The following is a 21435-nucleotide window of genomic DNA, read 5'->3' as shown; positions in this document are numbered from 1 at the left end:
ACATCAGTCAGGAAGTTAAAGCTTGGTCGCAAATGGGTTTTCCATTTGCTTTGGGACAATGACCCCAAAGCATACTTCCAAAGTTGTGGCAAAATGGCTTAAGGACAAAAAAGTCAAGGTATTGGAGGGGCCATCACAAAGCCCTGACCTCAATCCTTTAGAAAATTTGTGGGCAGAACTGAAAAAGTGTGTGCGAGCAAGGAGGCCTACAAACCTGACTCAGTTACACCAGCTCTGTCAGGAGGAATGAGAACAAAATTCACCCAGCTTATTGTGGGAAGCTTGTGGAAGGCTACCTAAAATGTTTGGCCCAAGTTGAACCATTTAAAGGCAATGCTACCAAATGCTAATTGAGTGTATGTAAACTTCTGACCCACTGGGATGTGATGAAAGTTGAAATAAATATTTCTCTCTACGATTATTCGGACATTTCACATTCTTAAAATGAAGTGGTGATCCTAACTGTCCTAAGGCAATGAATTTTGACTAGGAATAAATGTCAGGAATTGTAAAATACTGAGTTTAAATGTAATTTGCTAAGGTGTATGTAAACTTCCGACTTCAACTGTAAGTAGGAAAAGAATACAATGTATTCCCTTTTGAGATTTAATTTTAAGGTAGAAAAATGTGAAGACCGTGAGAGTTCAGGTGGGCCTTTGCGCTTCAGCAAACAAAGGAAAGGAGGGGTGCTGTGAAAGGGCTTGTACTAGGTACTGAATGTCTGTTTGAACAAGTAGAGATGGTTTATTTCTGAGAACTCCAGTGGGAAAGTATGCTATCTAATTGCACGCTACAGCATTCTGCTTGACGACATTATCCAAACACAATTCGTATGGCAGTAGACCTACTTGATAACTATAGGCTATTTATTACTTTGTTGTATAGTTTTTGTCACAGTCCTCAGTTTATAATGTGGAGACCATGGCAACAAACTTGTAATCTCTTATTTAATAGTATTTGCACTCAGTGTGTGCATGGTCGCCAAAATACTCAGATGATCCATATGGTTTTATGCCTGGACTACAACATTGTGAATACCCAGGTCGCCTTGAAACTACAGTAGTGTGCACCGTCCGTTGCCATTTATGGTTTGAGAGGTTAGCTAGGGAGTGACGTTTGTTAGGGAGTGACGTTTGCAGTGCCGAACGAGGTTCATTGAAGTCTTGGTTGAAGTATATTTTCGACCTAGATTCATTGAAGTCAGCAACTCCAGTGAGGCAGCGGGGAGACCAAAACACGGTGAGTAACGATTATATCAGGTCATAACAACCGTTTTGGGCTAATCAATACGCCAATATAGATCGGTGAAAATTTTAGAAATGTGTCAGATGGCAAAGTAGGACAGCTAACTATGGTAGTTGCTCGCTAGTTACAGTAAAAGTCTAGGCCGGATGGAAGGGAGGCTAACGTTAGCGAGCTAAAGCAGCTAGTTACAACAGCTAGCATAACAAGCCGAAGGGAGTTGGCTGTAGCTAATTCGTTTTAGTTTACTAGCTATTTGGCAATTGATGGACATACCATTTAACAAATTAGCCACTACGTGGTTGGCTCACCCAGATCGTGGACTGTTAGCTAGCTGTAACTTTAAATCGGTCCAGGGTCGTAAACGTAGGGGTTAGCTTAGCTAAATAGCTAGGAAGGCAACTTCGACAGCTAACTAAATAGTAACTTGGCTGGCTAAATTGGATACAGATTGTTACACCAGATAATGCGATTTAACCAACGATTTTTGGTATCCAATACTGGGAGTTACAGGTTAGGTACTCTGGTGTGATACATAGAATTTCCTACCAAGTAAAGGAATAATCCACTCCAGAAATACAATCAATTTGATGAAAGCCTATGTTCAGTGGGTAAAAACATTATCTCCATGATTTAACTTGTAAGTGGTCGGTTTGAAATCTTGTAGGAACTTGTCATATATTCTTAACAAAAATATAAACACATGTAAAGTGTTTGATCCATGTTTTTTGAGCTGAAATAAAGTATCCCAGAAATGTTTCATATGCACAAAAAGCTTTCTCTCAAATGTTGTGCCCAAATTGGTTAGTGAGCATTTCTCCTTTTCCAAGATAATCCATCTGACAGGTGTGGCATATCAAACAGCATGATCATTACACAGTTGCAGCTTATGCTGGGGACAATAAAAGGCCACTCTAAAATGTGCAGTTTTGTCACAACACAATTCCAATGATGTCTCAAGTTGAGGGAGCGTGCAATTGGAATGCTGATTGCAGGAATGTCCACCAGAGCTCTTGCCAGAAGCCACCTCCAACTTCGTTTTAGATAATTTGGCAGTGCGACCAACCGGCCTCACAACTGCAGACCCAGTGTAAGCCAGCCCAGGACCTCCACATCCGGCTTCTTCACCTGCGGGATCATCTTGAGGCCAGCCGGACAGCTGATTAAACTGAGGAGTATTTCTGCCTGTAATAAAGCCCTTTTTGTAGGGAAAACTAATTCTGATTGGCAGGGCCTGGCTCTCCAGTGGGTGGGCCCCTGCCCTCCCAGGCCCACCCATGGCTGCGCCCCTGCCCAATCAGGTGAAATCCATAGAATAGGACATAATGAATTATTTCAATTAACTGATTTCCTTCTATAAACTGTAACTCAGTAAAATTGTTGTTTTATATTTTATTCAAAATACATGGTTCTCAATTTCCTCCTTAACTGTAGTTAATGGTGCGACGGTGAACAAAAAACCGGAACAATTTGTGCTCTTTATGAAACACCATTTTCCACCACCATGCAAAAGTGGCTAATGCCTAGGAATGCTAGTCCTGGATATTGCGTTCAGCCAATCAGGTTGCAGCAGTCTGTTTACCCCTGGCTGAATGCAAGGCGCAACATCAGTAACATTAGCCACTAGCATGGCAGTGGAAAATTGTTTCAAAAAGAAAGTATGCATATTTTCCTATTTCCTCTCATTCTTGCCATTAAATATACTTAAGGACGAAATTGACGCCTTAGCAGCCTGAATGGAGAATTTTTGTTAGGTACGAACCATCAATATTACCATCTGTCGACCTTTAGGCTAGTTCTCGTCACTGGAGATAGGGGATAACACACTATCACATTTTAATAACGCTTTTTAAACAATTACCTGCTTTTCAGATCAACAAATCAGCTAATAAATGGTATTGACATATTTGTCTAGAACACATCCATCCACCTATATCGTCAGGACAATGTATATATTTCGCTTAGATGTGCTCAATCTAAACAGTGTGTATCTGTGGGAACGGACCGTTGTTGCCATAACAACGTACTCTTGCACTCTGGGTGAGAGAGACTCCTAAATTGAATGTGCAGTTTGTTTAGGCGATTCTACAGCTAGCCAGCTACTTCATATGCGGATATTAACTGGTATTATTGTGTGTAGTTAAGTTGGCTACTTAGCCAGCCAGCCCAGAGAGCATTGCATTGTGGATTTAATACTTGACTTGAGCTGCAACAGATTTCCACAATTTTCACATGCTGCTACTAAACTTAACATTTGTTCACAAAAAATACGTGCAACACAGCATTCCTAAATTAGCTCAGTGTCCGCTGTGTGGATCGAGCCGTCAAACAGTCATTTGAAAGAGTAACTCAATTTCACCGAGACAACTCAAATGCGAAATCCATTAAACCCAAGATAATGGAATTTATTGCCCTTGGCAATCAACCGTTCTCTGTCGTGGGTGATGTTGGCTTTCGCCGACAATTCGAGCACCGGTTAACACTACCAAGTGCGCAATTTTTCCGATGTTGCCCTAACGGAGTTACACAGTAATAGCGTCACTGCTATGAGCTTCACGACACACATACTTTGGAACTCCGTTTGGGTCTTTGCGTGTCTCAAATTATTCAGTAGCCATGTCAAAGCTGAACAAAAAAGTTAGCAAACACCAGCCACGAATTATGTTTACAATACCGCGTTGGTAATAACGCATCATTTGTTCGACCGTAACTTCTGGGTTATCTAGTTTTAGCTTGGTACCTAGTACCAATACAACAGCCTGAAAACAATTGTCAATAAAAAAATGCAGTCATTTTCATTATTCTTAGCAATTATTTAGGAATCCTTGTGAGAAAGTATTAGCTTGTTTGCCACGTGTTGTTCGCCTATTGAACTTGAACTTCAGTTCATAAAAAATAAATAGCTAGCCAGCTAACCCTGTTGGCCAAAGCTAACGTTATAAGCAGCCAGCTAGCTTCATCTGGCTAGTGAGGCTCGACCGGACCGGGTTATGTGTTGTGAAGCTAGCCACAATAAGGATTAGGCACAATAGTGGAATTTGCGGTTTGCCTTCAAAATAAAATAATGTCATTGACAGTGATGCAAATGAATACGAATAGAATTATGCCAGACTTTTATTTTGAAGACTAACCACAAGTCCACTATTGTGGCTAATCCTTATTGTAAACTAGCTTCACATAGATGGTCCAACCACCATTAATCAAATAAGAATAGTCTTTTATAAATTAGCGTTATTTTAGATGACACCTAGCTATATAGTTAGCTAGCTAACTATATAGCTACTGAAACAGATTGTTCTTCCCCAAAAACATAGCAAAACGACATTGTTTAAATCCATGAGCTAGCTAGCTTTTTTTTTAATGACCAGCACTGTAGCACTTTACGAACATCATAGCATACGTATTGGCGAATCGTTGTGACCTATGAAATACGAGTGATAGCGTAATCAATGTGTAATAACTACGTAAAGAAATGTATGAACGCGTTAAATTATTATGTAACGTGCAAGTCATATTCAGGTCCTGATTGGTCAACAAGCTTATTTGACACGCTAAATAGTATATTTGTTGACACGCAAAGACCCAGGCGGTGTTCCATAGAAATCCTGGTTGAGAATGAGACCACTGAACAAATGAACAACAAAACAGCACAGCAAGTAAGTGAAAGAAATAGGTTTTGATGATGTTTTACTGGTAATGGGTACATACGTAAATGCGAACAAAATAACTTTATGGTCTGTGTGTGTGTATAACCATTTATTTTAATGACGGCCTACCCCGGCCAAACAAGGACAACGCTGGGCGTATTGTGCGCCGCCCTATGGGACTCCCCATCACTGCCGGATATGATACAGCCTGGATTTGAACCATTGACTGTAGTGACTTAGACCGCTGCGCCCGTGTAACTATTTAACTGTACTAGAATGCTTAAGGCGTAGGCGACAGCAGTAACCGGAAGGTTGCAAGTTCAAACCCCCGAGCTGACAAGGTACAAATTTGTCGTTCTGCCCCTAAACAGGCACTGTTCCTAGGCCGTCATTGAAAATAAGAATTTGTTCTTAACTGACTTGCCTAGTTAAATAAAGGTTAAAAAAAAAACATTTTTAAAAAGGCTGCAACATTTTTTTTTATCGGTTATCGGTATCATGGTTTTTTGCAAGGAAAATATTGGATATCAGTATCGGCCAAAAATGTCATATCTGTGCATCACTAGTAAATCAGTCAATTGAAATGAATTCATTAGGCTCTAATCTATGGCTTTCACATGGCTGGGAATACAGATATGCATCTGTTAGTCACAGAGACCTTTAGAAAAAAAGATAGGGGTGTGGATCAGAAAACCAGTCAGTATCTGGTGTGACCACCATATTCCTCATGCAGCACGACACATCTCCTTCGCATAGAGTTGATCAGGCTGATTTTGGCCTGTGGAATGTTGTCCCACTCCTCTTCAATGGCTGTGCGAAGTTGCTGGATATTGGCGGGAACTGGAACACACAGTCGTACATGACGATCCAGAGCATCCCAAACCTGCTCAATGGTTGACCTGTCTGGTTAGAACTGGTACATTTTCAGCTCCCAGGAATTGTTCAGATCATGGGGTTGTGCATTGTCGTGCTGAAACATGAGGTCATTGTGGCGGATGAATGTGTATGATAATGAGCCTCAGGATCTAGTCACGGTATCTCTGTGCATTCAAACTGACACTGATAAAAATGCAATTGTGTTCATCGCCCATAGTTTATGCCCGTCCATACCATAACCCCAATGCCACCATGTGGTACTCTGTTCACAACATTGACATCAGCAAACCGCTCGCCAACACATACTGTCTTCTGCCCACTACAGTTGACACTGGGATTAATCTGTGACGAGCACACTTCTCCAGCATGCCAGTGGCCAGCGACGGTTAGCATGTGCCCACTGAAGTCTGTTATGATGCTGAACTGCAGTCAGGTCAAGACCCTGGTGAGGATGACAAGCACGCAGATGAGATTCCCTGAGACGTTTGGCAGTTTGTGCAGAAATTCTTTGGTTGTGCAAATCCACCGTTTTATCAGCTGTCTGGGTGGCTGGTGCCAGACCATTCCGCAGGTGAAGAAGCCGGATGTTTAGGTCCTGGGCTGGCATGGTTAAATGTGGTCTGCGGTTGTGAGGCCGGTTCAACGTACTGCCAGATTCTCTAAAATGACAGAGGTGGGTTATGGTAGAGAAATTAACATTCAATTATTTTGCAACCGCTCTGGTGGACATTCCTGCAGTCAGCATGCCAATTGTGCACAACCCTCAACTTGAGAAGTGTCACATTTTTTTTTATGACAACTGCACATTTGAGTGGCGTTTTATTGTCCCCAGCACAATGTGCAGCTGTACAATGATTATGTTGTTTAATCAGCTTCTTGATAAGGCACATCTGTCAGGTGGATGGATTATCTTGGCAAAGGAGAAATACTCGCTAACAGGGATGTGAAAAAATTGAGAAATACATTTTTTACATATGGAACATTTGTGATATTTTATTTCAACTCATGAAATGTGACTTGTTTATATTTTTGTTCAGTATACAATAATTGTTTTGCAACATGAAAGTAATCCAACAATGTGTATGCCGCTATCTTGTCTATTTCAAATCTTCTCTCATAGGTTATGATCAAACGTAGCAGGCATAGAAGGATCCCTGAGTGGAGTCCCTACTTCTGTTTTTTTATGGGAAACTGAAGTTGGGTTGAAAATACTGTATCCCTGAAAACCAGAAACATCCGCTTTCTTCCGATTCCGTGGAGAGTGCATTGATCGAGACAGGTGAGTGTCATCATGACATGCTGCACTTTGGGGTGGAACCACCTGTCTCAATCAATGAGGGGGGGAAAAAATCAATGGAGAAGATGGCGACGTACACATTGTTTGATTACTTAATGGAGCAAAACATTTCTTTGTTTTAGTAACAAAGCCTTTTTAAAATTCAAATGCACCACCTGCAACTGGACACTGACATTTTAGAAGATGCATCTTTGGCAAAATTGAGAACAACGCTAGTATCGCCAAGTAAAGGTTGGTAAAAATGTTGGGCTACACCAAACAGTACCTAACCTGTAACTCCCACTAATGGATAGGGCTGTGACCGTATTACCGCCACACCGGTGGTCATGGGTAATGATGGCAATCAAATTCCACGTGTCCATTTAGTCAAGGTAATTAGGCTTCTCCAAATCTGATGCTGCTGATGGTCATTAGTAGCCTACCAAACTTGCTAACTGCCTGGTACTCAGCACTCTATTGTCCCTGTTTAGACAATTGCATGATAATGGTCCATTCTAAATCCAAACAAATTTCACACATATTATTACTATTTGTAAAGATGAGATTAAGTCAAGAATAGTCTGATGGGTGACAATATTAGCCTTTCACTTGTGAATGATGGCTAGTTTCAGGCAAGAAATAGCACATGCCTTTTTTTGGTGTTTTTTGTGACTGACTTTAAAAAGAATCATAGTCGCACACCTCATGTAGCCTAGCCCATAGGCTTATATGTTTTGTTAAGATTTGTATCACAACTAAAGTTGCCAAATAACTTCTTAAAATGTAGCACATAATCTGCTTTACAACGGGTGTAGAACCTAACTGGCATACATGTGCAGTGCCTGAGTTTCAAGTTTGCAGAAGATAATTTTCACCATATAAATGTACCTTTATAATGAAAGCACTACATGCATAATTGCATTTGCGGTCACTTTTGCTAATGGTGTGTTCATGCTAATGGAACATTTGCACTTATAGCCTACTGCTCTGTGCGCATTGCTGCCCTCTTAATGTGAAGAAATAGCCTAATAGTTTATCACCGTTTTAAGCTAGACGTTCTGATTAGTTGCGTCAGGCTCATTGCATTAAAACAGTTTTTTTGATGCTATAGTGGTCTGTTTGGAATATTTCTTTCTCCAATAGAATAGGTCAACTTTTGAACTATGGGGGATAGTAGATTGACTTAGGCTTTTGTATTTTAGGCCTACTCATATGGTTGGCTGACCAAGTAAATGTGGACCGTTATTACATCGACTAACCTGTACCCCCGCACATTGACTCGGTACCAGTTCCCCCTGTATATAGCCTCGTTATTGTTATTTCATCATTTTTTACTTTAGTTTATTTGGTAAATATTTTCTTAACTCTTTCTTGGACTGCACTGTTGGTTAAAGGCTTACTCTAAATGAAGCATATAGGAATACCTGTTTCTTTGTTAACCGCTCAACACAGTATAGCCGCATGTGCGCACTCCCTCAAATCGTTTGAAGAAAATATCCTTTTTATTTTATTCAATTGTTCTATTCTATTCTTCATACTATAAAATAATGCCATGGAATTTGAAGCAAATCTTGTCTGCTAAATTAACTAGTGTAGACCACAGCCCTATTGTATAGCCAGATCATAGCCTAACATAAGGACAACTTAAGCTCAGTGACTTTCAACGTGGCACCGTCATAGGATGCCACCTTTCCAACAAGTCTGTTCGTCAAATTTCTGCCTGCTAGAGCTGCCCTTGTTAACTGTATGTGCTGTTATTGTCAAGTGGAAAGATCACCATGCCCAACCGTCGGCTGGAATGGTGTGAACCTCGCCGCCATTTGACTCTGGATCAGTGGAAACGTGTTCTCTGGAGTGATGATTCACCCTCTGGTAGTCCAACGGACAAATCTGGGAGAACGCTCGCTGCCACAATGCCTAGTGCCAACTGTAAAGTTCGGTGGAGGAGGAATAATGGCCTGGGGCTGTTTTTCGTGGTTTAGGCTAGGCCTCTTAGTTCCAGTGAAGGGGAATCTCAATGCTACAGCATTCAATGGTATTATAGATGATTCTGTGCTTCCAACTTTATGGCAACAGTTTGTGGAAGGCCCTTTCCTGTTTCAGCATGACTGCCCCTGTGCACAAAGCGAGGTCCATACAGAAATGGTTTGAAGAGATTGTTCTGGAAGAACTTGACTGGCCTGCACCGAGCGCTGACCTCAACCCCATTGAACACCTTTGGGGTGAATTGAAATGCTGACTGGCCCAACATCAGTGCCCGACCTCCCTAATGCTCTTGGCTGAATGGAAGAAAGTCCCTGCAGCAATGTTCCAACATCTTGTGGAAAGCCTTCCCAGAAGAGTGGAAGCTGTTAGAGCAGCAAAGGGAGGGATAAACACCATATTAATGCCTATGATTTTGGAATGAGATGTTCGACGAGCATGTGTCCACAAACTTTCTGGCAAAGTAGTGTATGTAAATAGCAAGGGTGGCTAGTGTTGTCTTTTGAGAATTATGATTTGATGCATGACATGCCATTCAGGAGAACACCCATGCGCAATAAAAGCAAATAATTAACCACATTCCCATCAGGTGCCCCTTTGTATGCAGTTAAGATTGTTGAAAAGATGTTATCCATAGATAAAATAATTGTCTCTCAATTTAGAGAACTCTAACATGTTTAAAGTGGAAAATGTTTTATAATCTGCCAGAAACTCTCTCACTCAGAAGTCTGAAAGAAGACAGGAATGATTTGGCTGTCTGACTGATAAGCAAAGTCAGCTTTTATGCCGTAAATTGCAGCTCAATTTTGAACAGAAATCTGAGTAAACACAGATAACCTTATGTTGCCCTTTCATTGGCACATTCTGCATGGGTTTCTTTTGTAGTCTTAACAATGGTCTGGTTTTCTTATCATTTAGGCCTTTTTCAAGTTAAGTGAGTATTTTGAGACCATATTGATGGTGATTAGTAATGTACGCCTACCGTTTGACAAAATGTTTCCCACTCCCTCAAAGTGCAGGCCTAAGATTACTTTCAAAAAGTGAACTGCAACTTATATATTTCTTCTGTCTTTTTCCTATCTTTGTGGGGATTCTCTGGCATAGCCTAAATCCTTTGGCTCCCACCACAGCCTCCACACCTGTGTGTCCTGGGAACTGCAAGCCTTCCCTCACCAGATGTAGTGGGGAGTTGTCGTTTCCAGCCTTGTACACGGTAGGTTATGTCCTTAAAAGTGGGTGTTTTTGCTGGAAAATGAGTTTGTGCAGATACTATGCTATATGCTGCTTGGGAATGATCAACTCGCATAGCGTTAGTAAAAAGAACAACAAAAAGTTGTCTAGCTACAGGTTTTCAGTCCAGTTAACCGCTGTCTACTGTGTTAACTGGATCTGAACCCTCAATGACTTGCAAGATTTCAAGAGGCTAGTGTTCTCACTGCCAGTGGACATGGTAGATGTGCCAACATCCTGTCAACATGGAAACACTCTCCATATCAACTGTGCTTTGCAGGAATTCTAAGATTGGGATTGACCATGTGAAGTTCTACAAGCATTTATTTGCTTAAGTGCTACTCCAGATGTGTTATCTCTAATCTGAAAGAGGCTACTAAAGGCTGTGGCCACGTCAGATATAAATGAAATGCCATTTTGAAGCGTTTTTGGCTGGCACTTTGTTTAGCATTCTTACTGTGTCTGTGGGTTCTAAGTATGCTTCGAGATTGGAGCTGATATCGGAATCAAACACACACTGCCTTTCTTGGTCTGGTCATTATTTTACATCAGTGGTCATTCTCTTACTCTAATCTCTGTTCTGTTTTCTATATGCACAACATTTTCACAGAGGGGGTGTATTGCAATGGCCTGAGGATTGAATGGACCTTTGTAACATCCCTCATACTGCCCATTGTAGGCTTGTGGTGCTGCTGTCCTTTGCAATTTGTTAGATTTGCGTAGTGGGTTAGGATTGTTTCTCTGCACATAAAACCAACATTTTCTCATGGAGTAGCTTTTGCCATGGCTTGGTGGTTATCCCTATTTGACATAAGACATGTTGATTTATTGGTGGAAAAGATGCACGTTAAACACGTTGTTTCCAATATGGTCCCCAATGGAATAAGCACAATGCAGACAAAACCAAAATAGGTTTCGTGGGGATAATATTCTGGGGGGGGGGGGGGGGGGGTGTGTCTCTCTTGGCAGGTGACTCACATTTACATGGCTGGCTCCAAGAATATCAAGTCATAAATGCCTGACTGTTTTAAGAGTTTTATAATGTTGTGCTAATTTTACAAGCGCTACTTATCACTGTGCCAAGCTGATGGTTGGCGACTCCTCGCCCCACACAGCCTGCTCCTAAGCATGCTAATGAGATTAAGCTATTTGTGGTACTGCGGCTATTACCCACCAACTCCATAGAGACTGAGCTGTGTGACAATTAGCATCAGCTCACTGTCACTTACTCAAGTGTTAAAGATGTAGTGCATAATCCCGAGGGTGGAACAAATCTCTGGGTTATTTTTGCTCTTGTCTATTTGTTTCCTTCTTTTGAAAAGGGAACATGGCCTCGTCATGTCAGCTGATGTCCTTGGGTAGGATGGAGGGATTCTTTTTTTGCCAGAGGGAGAGGAGTTTCAGTTCCTGAATATGTGTTGTCAAAGGGATACCACAAGCAGACCTTTATGTTCCGGCTGAGCTATGTATGAGTAGTTAGATAATGGGCAAGCTGAGGGGAATGAACAACTGCCAAATGTTACTTCTAGATCTGATGAAAGACATTATTGGGTTCTCATCTGTGGCTGGCAATATGTTTAATTTATATAAATAGTGACGTAAGTAGGCCTAACCAATGCTCTCTCTCGTGTCTCTCCTCTTGCAGACCTTTCTGCTGTCTAGTAAAGTAACCCCACCATGCGTGAATACAAGCTAGTGGTGTTAGGGTCCGGAGGTGTCGGCAAATCTGCACTGGTGAGTAGTGCCTTGCCTCGGTTTCTATTAAGGCATTCTGGGCGTAAGTGATTTGAGTGGGCATTTGCTTTTGAGAATTGATATCACTATGTTCTTCTTTCCTTGCTTATTCTCTTCCAGACAGTCCAATTTGTACAAGGTATTTTTGTGGAAAAATATGACCCCACAATAGAAGACTCCTACAGAAAGGTATGCTGCCCTAAAGTTACTAAGAGCTCCACTGCCACCACTCAAGTGTCAAAATGGTACTAAACTTTACTCCCTCTCCCACAGCAAGTTGAAGTGGACGGGCAGCAATGCATGCTTGAAATCCTTGACACAGCTGGAACAGTAAGTAGAACATGTCCACGTTAGCCGTGGTAACAGATTGTATGACGGCAGTAAACGTTAGCCGTGGTAACAGATTGTATGACGGCAGTAAACGTTAGCCGTGGTAACAGATTGTATGACTGCAGTAAACGTTAGCCGTGGTAACAGATTGTATGACGGCAGTAAATATGACCAGTATGTCATGGAGTCTTTCGTCTGCTGTTTTACAGGAGCAGTTCACAGCAATGAGGGACCTGTACATGAAGAACGGTCAAGGCTTCGCTCTTGTATACTCCATCACTGCACAGTCCACGTTTAACGACCTACAGGACCTGAGGGAACAGATCCTGAGAGTAAAGGACACTGAGGATGTGAGTATTGTAGTTATTCAGGACTCAGCCACTGTCGTTGACACTGAGGATGTGAGTATTGTAACTATTCAGGGCTCAGTCACTGTCGTTGACACTGACACGTGACCCAAACCGGCTGCACTCGTGCTCCATTTTGCATAAATGTATATTGTCCCCCCTTAGCAAACGCGATCACGACACGCAGGTTAAAATATCAAAACAAGCTCTGAACCAATTACATTAATTTGGCGACAGGTCAAAAAGCATTAAACATTTATGGCAATTTAGCTAGCTAGCTTGCATTTGCTAGCTTATTTGTCCTATTTAGCGAGCTTGCTGTTGCTAGCTAATTTGTCCTGGGATATAAACATTGAGTTGTTATTTTACCTGAAATGCACAAGGTCCTCTACTCCGACAATTAATCCACCCATAAAACAGTCAACTGAATTGTTTCTAATCATCTCTCCTCCTTCCAGCCTTTTTCTTCTCTTGACTTTATATTGTGATTGGCAACTTTCATAAATTAGCTGCATTACCGCCACTAACCTCGTTCGTCTTTCAGTCACCCACGTGGGTATAACCAATGAGGAGATGGCATGTGGGTACCTGCTTCTATAAACCAATGAGGAGATGGGAGATGCAGGACTCGCAGCGCGATCTGTGTCACAAATAGAACTGATTTCGTTTTTAGCCCGTGGCAACGCAGACGCTCATTGGCGCGCTCGAGCAGTGTGGGTGCAATAATTTAATAATAAAGACTTCTACATTTATTTTGCAACGTGGGTATAACCATGTAATAGAAGTCAGTTCTATTTGTGACGCAGAAAGCTCTGCAAGTCCTGCCTCTCCCTTCTCCTCCTCGGTGTAGTCAGTCTGGGAGGATGTGAGAATTGTAGCTATTCAGGGCTCTGTCACTGTCGTTGATGTGCTTCCAACACTTAGGCCTTGTTGTCAATGCATTTATTACAGCTGTTACGATCACTATGATTTGTATGCAGTTATGTTCTAAAGTGCCTTCATAAATTATTCACACATTTACTTTTTCCACACATTTTGTTGTTACAGCCTGAATTTAAAATTAATTAAATTGAGATTGTGTCACTGGCCTACACACAATACCCCATAATGTCAAAGTGGAATTATGTTTTTAGAAATGTTTACAAATTAATGTAAAATCTGAAATGTCTTAAGTCAATAAGCAAGCACTTTGTTATGGCAAGCCTAAACATTAAAATACATTTGGGGGAAAAAATTAATTTACTTAAAAAGTCACAAGTTGCATGGATCATGTGTGCAATAAGTGTTTAACGTGATTTTTGAATGACTATCTCATCTCTGTATCCCACACATAATTATGTGTAATGTCCCTCATTCGAGCAGTGCATTTCAAATGACAGATTCAACCACAAAGACATGGGATGTTTTCCAATGCCTCACAAAGAAAGGCGCCTATTGGCAGATGGGTACAAGTAAAGAAAGCAGACATTGAATATCCCTTTGAGCGTGTTGACGTTATTAATTACACTTTGGATGGTGTATCAATTCACCAAGTCACTATAAAGTTACAGGCGTCCTTCCTCACTCAGTTGCCGGAGAGGAAGGAAACTGCTTAGGGATTTCACTGAGGTCAATGGGGACTTTAAAACAGTTACAGATTTTAATTGTTGAGATAGGAGAGAACTGAGGATGGATCAACATTGTAGTTACCCCACAATCAAATCAAAGTTTATTTGTCACGTGCGCCGAATACAATAGGTGTAGATCTTACAGTGAAATGCTTACTTACAGGCTCTAACCAATAGTGCAAAAAAGGTATTAGGTGAACAATGGGTAAGTAAAGAAATAAAAACAACTGTAAAAAGACAGTGAAAAATAACAGTAGCGAGGCTATAAAAGTAGCGAGGCTACATACAGACACCGGTTAGTCAGGCTGATTTTGAGGTAGTATTTACATGTAGATATGGTTAAAGTGACTATGCATATATGATGAACAGAGAGTAGCAGTAGTGTAAAAGAGGGGGTGGCGGGACACAATTCAACCCGGTTAGCCAGTGTGCGGGAGCACTGGTTGGTCGGCACAATTGAGGTAGTATGTACATGAATGTATAGTTAAAGGGACTATGCATATATGATAAACAGAGAGTAGCAGCAACATAAAAGATGGGTTCGGGGGGGGCACACAGTGCAAATAGTCCAGGTAGCCATTTGATTACCTGTTCAGGAGTCTTATGGCTTGGGGGTAAAAACTGTTGAGAAGCCTTTTTATCCTAGACTTGGCACTCTGGTACCACTTGTCATGCGGTAGTAGAGAGAACAATCTATGACTGGGGCCTTCCTCTGACACCTCTACTGCAAATCTACCATTTCAGTGTTTTACTTGCTATATTGTATTTACTTTGCCACCATGGCATTTTTTTGCCTTTACCTCCCTTATCTCACCTCATTTGCTCACATCGTATGTAGACTTGTTTATACTGTATTATTGATGGTATGTTTGTTTTAATCCATGTGTAACTCTGCTTGTTGTATGTGTCGAACTGCTTTGCTTTATCTTGGCCAGGTCGCAATTGTAAATGAGAACTTGTTCTCGACTTGTCTACCTGGTTAAATAAAGGTGAAATAAATAAATAAAACCTACCCTCTGTAGTGCCTTGCGGTCGGAGGCCGAGCAATTGCCATACCAGGCAGTGATGCAACCAGTCAAGATTCTCTCGATGTTGCAGCTGTAGAACCTTTTGAGGATCTCAGGACCCATGCCAAATCTTTTTAGTTTCCTGAGGGGGAATAGGCTTTGTCGTGTCCTCTTCACGACTGTCTTTGTGTGCTTGGACCATTCTAGTTTGCTGTTTGAGTGGACACCAAGGACCTTGAAGCTTTCAACCTGCTCCACTACAGCCCCGTCGATGAGAATGGGGGCGTGCTCGGTTCTCCTTTTCCTGTAGTCCACAATCATCTCCTTAGTCTTGCTTATGTTGAGGGATAGGTTGTTATTTTGGCACCACCCGGCCAGGTCTCTGACCTCCCTATAGGCTGTCTCATCGCTGTCGGTGATCAGGCCTACTGCTGTTGTGTCATCTGCAAACTTAATGATGGTGTTGGAGTCGTGCCTGGCCATGCAGTCGTGGGTGAACAAGGAGTATAGGAGGGGACTGAGCACGCACCACTGGGAGGCTCCAGTGTTGAGGATCAGCGTGGCAGATGTGTTGCTACCTACCCTTGCAGAGGGAGGTGTTTAGTCCCAGGATCCTTAGCTTAGTGATGAGCTTTGAGGGCACTATGGTGTTGAACGCTGAGCTGTAGTCAATGAATAGCATTCTCACATAGGTGTTCCTTTTGTCCAGGTGGGAAAGGGCAGTGTGGAGTGCAACAGAGATTGCATCATCTTTGGATCTGTTCGGGCGGTATATGCAAATTGGAGTGGGTCTAGTGTTTCTGGGATAATGGTGTTGATGTGAGCCATTACCATCCTTTCAAAGCACTGCATGGCTACGGACATGAGTGCTACGGGTCTGTAGTCATTTAGGCAGGTTGCCTTTGTGTTCTTGGGCACAGGGACTATGGTGGTCTGCTTGAAACAACATGTTGGTATTAGACTCAATCAGGGATATGTTAAAAATGTCAGTAAAGACACCTACCAGTTGGTCAGCACATGCCTGGAGCACACGTCCTGGTAAACCATCTGGCCCCGACGTCTTGTGTATGTTGACCTGTTTAAAGGTCTTACTCACGTCGGCTACGGAGAGCGTGATCACACAGTCGTCCGGAACAGCTAATGCTCTCATGTATGTTTGTGTTGCTATCCTAAATGACAGTGAGAAGCAATCCTGTACAGACATTGGAGGAGCATGTCAGAGAAGATGGTGGCTTTGAGATAGAAATGTCATAGCTGATGTTTTCCAGTTTCAGCCATGCTCTTATTTCTGTCTCATGCAGAGTTTGTATATGATTGATTCATTGTCACATTATGGAGACTGATATGGCTTATATTTTTGTTTTGAAAAGAATGAGTAAAGAACTGTCAACATCTTCCCTCTATTTCTCACTATTTTGTATCAGGTCCCCATGATCCTGGTAGGCAACAAGTGTGACCTGGAGGATGAGCGTGTGGTGGGCAAAGAGCAGGGACAGAACCTGGCCAGACAGTGGAACAACTGTGCCTTTCTAGAGTCCTCCGCTAAATCAAAGATCAACGTTAATGAGGTAAGTCCCACTGCTTTCACTTCCAGTCACCTGGACTGAATTAAAGTGTTTTATATCTCTTAGTTGAAAGGAATTGCAACAACAACAAAAAAGTAATTATTGTCAAGTTAACAAGTGTGATTATCTGGAGCCTATGACAGAGTTAGTTAATGCATCTCTAACTACCAGCTCCTTTGCTCCTATTTAGATTTTCTATGACCTGGTCAGACAGATCAATAGGAAAACGCCGATAGAAAAGAAGAAAGCAAAGAAGAAGTCAAATTGCACACTGCTCTAAAGTTCTTACTTGCAGCAGCTCTGAGCCAGGTGTGATCCTGAACCTATATGTATTATGTTTTTTTACTGAGTCTAATTTGATCATAATCCCATGAGTATGTGCTTGCATTGATATTTTTGCTTTCTATCAGAATAACCCACGTTCTTCACAGTCACGCATTCCATGTGCAATTGCTCTCACATGGAATGTACTCTCCCCTACGTATTCATTTGGACAGTGAAGCTAAAACCTTTTAATATGGCTCTATACTCCAGAATTTCGGATTTGAGTTCAAATGTTTTATTAGGCGATATTAAAGAATGTCACCTGTTTATTTGAGGGTATTTTCATCTGTTTTGCAGCTATGAAATTAATGCACTTTGTTTCTAGTCCCCCCGCCCATTTGAAAGTGTCATAAGTATTTGGACAAAGTCACTTGGTGTATTACATTTAGTCAAAAGTTTAGTATTTGGGCCCATATTTCTAGCACGCAATGACTACATCAAGCTTGTGACTCATTTTTTGGGGGGGTATGATATTTGTCTCTAATTTTCTCACTCATCATTCATGATGATATGTAATCACATTTGCAATGCAGCCATATTACTGTAGAGGTGTTCAGAAACATTCTAATTTACATTGACTCAAGATGACAATACATTATTTACCATTCATTTCTATTGGGCACAACATAATCTGAAACACAACCAAAACAAACTGCAAATGCATCTGACAAGTTTGTAAAGTCACAAGCTTGATTTAGTCATTGCGTGTTAGCAATATGGGACCAAATACTAAACTTTTGACTATATTTTATACACTATAAGTGAATTTCATGACACAAAATGCTAACCTGCAAATTAAAGGTGACATTCTGTATTGTTGCCACATAAAACATTTTCTCAAATTCAAAATACTGGCGTATGGAGCAGAAATTCAACGTTTTAGCTTCACTGTCCAAATAAATACGTATAGGTGTGTAAATCAAAGCACCTCTGGACTACCATTCCTCTGTGTCTCTATTACCTGTAGGAAACTGAATTACACAACTGTTGCCCATTTGGAAGGTGCCAGCATTCCAAGTCCTTTCAGCAAAATTTGGAGAAGTTTGACAAAGGCAGACAAGTAATTATCTTCCTCACCACTCTAATAATGGAGGATTATTCTTCTTGGATACTCTTCTCTGCTTCTTAATGGTTACAGACCTTTTCCTCTTTTTTATTCTTTTTTTTGTCAATGAGTCAGCCTTGTGATGAAGAGCTTTGCCTTTCCCCTGTTTAAAAGAAGAGACCACCATGTGGATTTGGGGAATTAGGATGTTTTGAATGCAAATATTGTCAGATCTTCGGCACATTTCAAATGATAAAACTTTTGCAAAATACATCATGGGAAATGTTGGCCTTTTTCATTACCATACCCTTCTGCACTAATTGTGTCTACAGTAATGCATCAATGTCCATATGTTTTCTTTCTCGTACTTTTATTCATCAAATAACATATTTCCTAAGTGACTTTGTTTTATGGGAAGCTGTAAGGCTTTCATATTTCCCATAATATATTCTGATTACTTTTTTGCATAATGAAGCTGTGGAAAATGTATATTTTATAGAATGGGGGAAATGAAGAGACTTGATTTGTTTGTCTTGAGGCTGAAAATATATTGTACTAAAAACCAACTCTAATATTGCTTCTTGTTACCCTGTCACAAAAGATTTTCCAGCTTTTATGAATGATTAAATTTTAGTACATTTTCATTATATTTTGTCAATGTCTTTTTTATTCCTCTACATAATAGTAATTAAGTCAAAAGGTCAATCTGAAATGAACATGCTCTCTCTCAATAAAAAAATACAAGTACAAGTGTGTTACCCAAACTCAGTCCTGGGGACCCCAAGGTGTGCATGTTTTGTTTTTTGCCCTAGCACTATACAGCTGATTCAAATAATCAACTCATTATTAAGCTTTGATTATTTGAATCAGCCAGCTATGGCAAAAAAACAGAACGTGCACATGTTTGGGTCCCCAGGACTGAGTTTGGGAAACACTGGTTTAAACAGGTGTGTGGTGTGAAATGGATTGTTTTTCAGTGTTTGTAGAGTCTGGTCTCGGGACTACAGTGTCTTGGTCTCGGATCCATTTATACACGGTCTTGGACAATGAGGACATGTCATTTCATTTGAGAGCAGACGAGACCAGGGACCTCATTTATAAGTTATAAATGTATGCATGAGTCATTTCTGGAAGACTGCGCACGCACAAATATTGAGATTCATAAACTTGGCGTAAGATCAGACCTGTTATAAAACTATGAATGAGCATTATAACCACCTGAAGAACACCCATCATTCACCTTTTTATGGTGATTATGGAGCCCCACAATGCAGGTGTCATAATACCCATAACCTAGCAGTCAAACCGAAATGGTTGCAATCGTTTTTCCACCATAGATTTTTCCCATAGGGGATTTTAGAAACGCTTGAAATAAGGGCTGTGTTATGTGATATCTTACTCTGGTGTGATGTTTTGATAACCATGTAAATCTCTCTCAAACAAGGTGACTTTTATCCATATATTCTGCTCTATTTACTCTGATTAGAAAATGCTAATTAGCTTCAACATAGACATGCAAAACTACAAGCTCCTGCACCTCATCTCTAGCTGACACCTTTGCTAACAGCTATTGTCAATTTGAAACGTGCACAAAACAGTCCACAGAATTGTCAATTGAAAGAAATGTTGCCAATGTATTAATTAATAAATTTAGCTAACAGTTAACACAGAGATTCTTACCTTTGTCTGGCAGTCTCTTCCAGATATCCATGGCGTTTGTGGTTCTTTATGATGGCCACATACGCAGCTAATTAGCATTTCATTTTGGGTGGGGGTAAATCCAGGCCATTATATATTGATAAAAAGGCACCTTGTCCTAGAGATATTTACACCGCTATCAAAACTACATGAAACACAGCCCTTATTTTAAGTGTTTCTGAAATCCCCTATGGGAAAAATGAATTGTGGAAAAACGATTGGAACCATTTCCCTGTTTGACCGCTAGGTTTTACAGGTATTTTGACTCCTACTGTGGTACTCTATAAGGCCCTTCTTTGCTGTATACTTTGGAAGTATTGGAATTAGGCTGAGACATCCTAAAGGAAATAGTAATGGCAAACTTGATCAAATGTCTTTGGAGGTTGCAGAATATTTGCGTTGCAGATACATTTTCTGTATCTATCTCTGAAAAAAACACACAATTACAAATAGTTTTGGACCTGTAAACAGCATTCAATCATGTTTTGCATTTACTTTTTCCCAAACCTAAATATACTGCACTTCCTGTGAATTCTAAAACATTTTCTACTGGGAAACATGTAAACTACTACTTGCAGTGGCAGCCTACACACTTCGTTGTGAAAGATCAACTGTCTGTTCACCTGTCAAATTATACTATAGGCCTGTGTTATAAACCGCTCTCCCTGTCGGCTGCATAGAGCAAAAACAAATTATAATAGTTTATATAATAGGTCCAATTAAATGAGATGCGGATAGTAATTTGTTGTATGCTACTTCGTGAATGTGAACTCATCATAGCCAGAAAATGTGAGGAATTTATTCTGCAATGGTTATGTATATGTATTATGTATTATGTTTATAAATTAAATACGGTGTACTCGAGAAATGTGACATGACAGTATTCAGACAGCCTACAAAGAACAGACGGTTCACTTTTTTCAATCGTTAAACTGCACATCGGATCGCATTGAGCAAAATACTTGAAATAGCTTATCTATTAAATGAGAGATGGGAGGAATGGTCGCCTATACTAACTGGTTTCATAGGCATTGAAACTATTTTGCGAGTATGAAACCATCACATTCAGAAATGAGGAGGAATGTATTATGCAATGAAGATGGAAATAATAGGAAATAGATGCCTATTTCTAATTATTTTAGAATCCAAAGATAAAATAAATAGGCCTAGAAGTTTGCTCTTCTCATCAACAGGAAATGATTGCATATTATTATATTTAGCTACCTGTTTTTTTGTTATGAATAACAGTAAATCTTGGTGGGGCAAAAAAAAAAATGTTATCCAAGCCAGCAATGCCACAACACAGCACTAAACAATACAATAATTGCACTATAACGGTGACAAACGGTGCCCACAAAATGTCATGTGCCTACAGTATTGGCCAAAAGTTTTGAGAATGAGACAAATATTAATTTCCACAAAGTTTGCTGCTTCAGTGTCTTTAGTTATTTTTGTCAGATGTTACTATGGAATACTGAAGTATAAATACAGGCATTTCATAAGTGTCAAAGGCTTTTATTGACA

The 21435-nt window shown here is 40.6% G+C and overlaps 1 protein-coding gene across 4 annotated transcripts; it reads left to right on the top strand.

Annotated features, from left to right (window-relative positions):
• Nucleotides 1-1057: 1057 nt before the first annotated feature.
• On the top strand, nucleotides 1058-18860 carry LOC124032134 (ras-related protein Rap-1A-like). 4 transcript variants are annotated; one of them, XM_046344266.1, is made up of 10 exons: nucleotides 1058-1239; nucleotides 6886-7044; nucleotides 10129-10237; nucleotides 11900-11988; nucleotides 12109-12177; nucleotides 12262-12318; nucleotides 12528-12668; nucleotides 16704-16847; nucleotides 17035-17153; nucleotides 18136-18273. In XM_046344266.1, the coding sequence occupies exons 4-9, from the start codon at nucleotides 11932-11934 to the stop codon at nucleotides 17122-17124; spliced, it is 558 nt and encodes a 185-aa protein (XP_046200222.1). In that variant the 5' UTR covers nucleotides 1058-1239; nucleotides 6886-7044; nucleotides 10129-10237; nucleotides 11900-11931; the 3' UTR covers nucleotides 17125-17153; nucleotides 18136-18273. The 4 variants fall into 4 exon arrangements, with proteins under 4 accessions (XP_046200222.1, XP_046200219.1, XP_046200218.1 ...); XM_046344263.1 differs by lacking the exon at nucleotides 17035-17153 and having other exon boundaries at nucleotides 18136-18860; XM_046344262.1 differs by lacking the exons at nucleotides 6886-7044; nucleotides 17035-17153 and having other exon boundaries at nucleotides 1084-1239; nucleotides 18136-18860.
• The last annotated feature ends 2575 nt before the right edge of the window (nucleotides 18861-21435 follow it).

Source organism: Oncorhynchus gorbuscha, linkage group LG03, assembly GCF_021184085.1.
Source record: "Oncorhynchus gorbuscha isolate QuinsamMale2020 ecotype Even-year linkage group LG03, OgorEven_v1.0, whole genome shotgun sequence".
Taxonomy (NCBI): Eukaryota; Metazoa; Chordata; class Actinopteri; order Salmoniformes; family Salmonidae; genus Oncorhynchus; species Oncorhynchus gorbuscha.
The sequence above is the reverse complement of the archived record's forward strand: the minus strand, read 5'-3'. Positions and strand labels throughout refer to the sequence as shown.

Excerpts from the sequence above, each read along its gene's own strand:
- LOC124032134 (XM_046344263.1), top strand. The coding sequence starts at position 11,932 with ATGCGTGAATACAAGCTAGTGGTGTTAGGGTCCGGAGGTGTCGGCAAA. Across the intron at positions 11,989-12,108 it reads GTGTCGGCAAATCTGCACTG|ACAGTCCAATTTGTACAAGG; the intron begins GTGAGTAGTGCC and ends ATTCTCTTCCAG. Across the intron at positions 16,848-18,135 it reads CAAAGATCAACGTTAATGAG|GAAACTGAATTACACAACTG; the intron begins GTAAGTCCCACT and ends TATTACCTGTAG.